The sequence below is a fragment of the Rhagoletis zephyria genome, unplaced genomic scaffold (genome assembly GCF_001687245.7).
Source record: "Rhagoletis zephyria isolate East Lansing unplaced genomic scaffold, Rhagoletis_zephyria_1.1 Rzeph_scaffold_03197, whole genome shotgun sequence".
NCBI lineage: Eukaryota > Metazoa > Arthropoda > Insecta > Diptera > Tephritidae > Rhagoletis > Rhagoletis zephyria.
The window spans coordinates 56231-59345 of NW_016160280.1; the positions used below are offsets into that span (position 1 = coordinate 56231).

General features: G+C 33.7%; 1 protein-coding gene across 1 annotated transcript; it reads right to left on the reverse strand.

Annotated features, from left to right (window-relative positions):
- Positions 1 to 427: 427 nt before the first annotated feature.
- LOC108368579 (low-density lipoprotein receptor 1-like) lies at positions 428 to 2619 on the reverse strand (the record flags this gene model as incomplete). The annotated part of the gene is made up of 2 exons (XM_017623456.1): positions 2321 to 2619; positions 428 to 583 (listed from the first exon to the last, which is right to left on the reverse strand). Coding segments are annotated over exons 1-2 (343 nt in total), but the record flags the coding sequence as incomplete, so codon positions are not given.
- Between the last annotated feature and the right edge of the window lie 496 nt (positions 2620 to 3115).

Here is a 3115-nt window from a genome sequence, read left to right on the forward strand (position 1 = left end):
GTACATAACACAAATGGAATGCGAACAAAGGGAAATCGAAGCAAATTAACGGTGTCACTTAATAACAAAATGAAAAGAATCCATGGTAAAATAGAAGAAAATTAAACAAAAATATTACAGTGACAACAAAGATCAAAAATGAAATATTAAATTATTTAGAAACATTTGACACAAATAAAAGTACGAAAGGCACGAAATCACATAAAATTTCAACAGAGCTTTGGGTTACTACGACGCTGTTAGAACGCAAGTGTAAGTAAGTAGGTATGTATGTATAACACCTAAGCGCTGAATTGTGAGTGCAAATGGTGATGCGGGTGAGTAGTTGTTACCAAGTACATACATAAGTATTGTTAACAAAACAACCAGTGACAAACAGTCGCCATAACCAATTTTAAAACTTTTTTTTTTATATTTTTAATCATACCCTCTACGTCTGTCGGTTCGTGTGACGCTGTCGCTGTTGGTTGAACAGTGCTATTGCTGTTGTTGTTGCTGTTGGTTGTAGGAGCGCGGGTGGTGGTAAATTTAGACATCTTTGGCAAGATTTTGCGACGCTCTTGCGACGCTTTCTTTGAACTCACTATTTGGATTTGCAGTTTGTTTTTTTTGGCACAAGCAGAGAAACTTTTTTTTTTTTTAGTTTTCATAAAGTTTGCATCAATATTTTTTGACATATTTCGTGTTGATGTCCCAAATTTTTCAAATAGTGTATAATAAAACGAAAAAAATTGGAAAAAGAAAATTTGCGTTATAATTGAATTAAAATTAAGACTTAAAAATGCAAAACTCAAACGATAAATAACAGCAAATAATAACGGCATAATAATCAATGTACAATTAGAAACACACAAATACACACACAATTTTAGTGCAACTAAATTAAAAATCGTTAAAGTATTTGGTAAGAAAAGGAATATTTCGTAAATAAATTTGTTCACACCTGTAGCGTCACAGTGACTTATAAATTAGTTCCTTGTTTAGGTGATATCACTGACTACAGAATTTATTCTTAACTGTATTAAAAAAAATTGTGCAGCCGAGTTATGAAGCGGAGAAGAGTTATATAAGCGATTTGATTTTTATGTATTAAATGCATACCTTTTTTAAAAATGATTTCAGCTAAAAAAATTTAAAACTGCAGATGAGCAAATATTACTAGACTTATTGCTCTTTTTCCAGTAGGTTTTTTAAGAGGAAGATTTTTGTTTAAAGGGCAGATAAATTTTAAAACTTACTTAAGAATTCGGCCCTAACAGGATAAATGAAATATGTAAAAATTCACACGATAGCCAGACGTGCTACGTTTCGTACTCGTGGGTGCTTTATTTACTATTTTTTTTGGATTTTACATTACATGATCTTTTTAGTTAAAAAATACAAGCAATCAAAAATATTACTTTTAAAGGTCAAAGTAATTTTTGATCCAAAATGATCTTCAAAAGTAAAATTCTTGAATTTTTAACCTTATGCTGGATTTCCACTAGGCATTAAATGGCAAAAATGACAAATGACAAAGTTGGCCGTTAAAAAATATTCGAGTCATTACGTTAAAAAAGTGTCATTAATTTCATTTCCACATAGCATTTTTTTAAATGGCTTATATTTTTTGTCATTTCAATGCCTAGTGGAAATTCGGCATTAGTTTTAATTAACTCTAAAAAAAACTAAATCGCGCTTTTCGGTTCTTGTCACCATGGAAATGGATTCCTTTATGCAAGAAGAGCAGAAGTATGTGTTTAATTTTTTTTTTAAATGTTCACTGCATACGGTTTTAAGGTCAAAAAAGGAAGAAAATTGAAAAAAGTCAATTTTTCCGACATATCTGCGCAGTCACGTGACGCCACAAGTGTTAAATATAAAAGCAAATAATAAATGTAGGATTTCTTCATTTAGATAACACAAACATAAACTAATGTATAATAAAAAATTTAAGTGTTATATGATTTTAAGTATTTGTTATTTAGCTTATAATTTAAGCTCTTCTACCCTAAAATATTTATTTATTCTCTCACCACTAAATGAGTTAAGCTAAGTATAAACACTTTTCTTACAATTTCAATAAAAAGAGCTAGCGAAAATCTAACAAAAAGGTAAATATATAAATATAGAAGAAATTTGCAATAAAGCTCAAACTCTTTTCACACACGCATACCTATGCACACACAAAACCACAACGTTGCCAATTCAAAGTGACAAAGTGTGAATTATCACATTATACTCGTACCTACAACTGGTGCAACAGTAATCCATCAATATGTTTGCAAACAATTCCACACACATACCACATACATACATACATACATATCTATGTACTTACAATCTTCGACACACATCAGCCGATCCTCCATCAGCTTGAGTCCGGCGGGACAGGCGCAGGAGATGCGCGGACTGCGTTCGTTGATGCGCGGCGCTGGCAGGCATAAATGCGAGCAATGACCATTCACCGCTTGACAGTGATTGATGCCATCCGGTTGGCGGTAGGGATGATAAACGTGTATGACCATCGGATGTTGCAGCTACTCGAGTGCAAAACAAACACACAGATGCGCGCGCCCCAGCAAACAGACAATAATAATGCATAAAGATCACATTATGAAAATATTTTGCGTAGGACATAATGCAGGTGGACATTGTTTTTTTGTTATTATTGCGTGGGGTTGCATTGCGTTGGTGGCGTGGTTGTTGTTGTTGTTGGCGTTGATGGCGTTGTATGCGGTAATGTTGGTGGCGTTGGCATTGATTGCGGTCACCCAGCGAATGTCATGTAAAAAAAGAGACAAGTAATGAAAGGACAATTTTTAATCGATTGCTGGAAATGCTATTTAATTAAATTAAATATGCATTAATCAAAAGTTGATTCTTGAAAAGAAAAAAAAAACATAAAAAGGCCGCCGCGACAAGCCACAGCGTTGACGCGAATGTCCGCGAAAGCTCGGATTGAAAATGGATTTTTGCGTTGACAAGCTCAATTGAATAAGTGCGCTCATTCGAGTGCTCTTTGAGAAAAAAAGGATTAATGAGTATTACGACACTTTTACCTTGGTCCAGCGCACCTCTAGAAGGCCATCTACAATTAACTATGAACTATGTTTGAGCGAAGCGGACAATATGA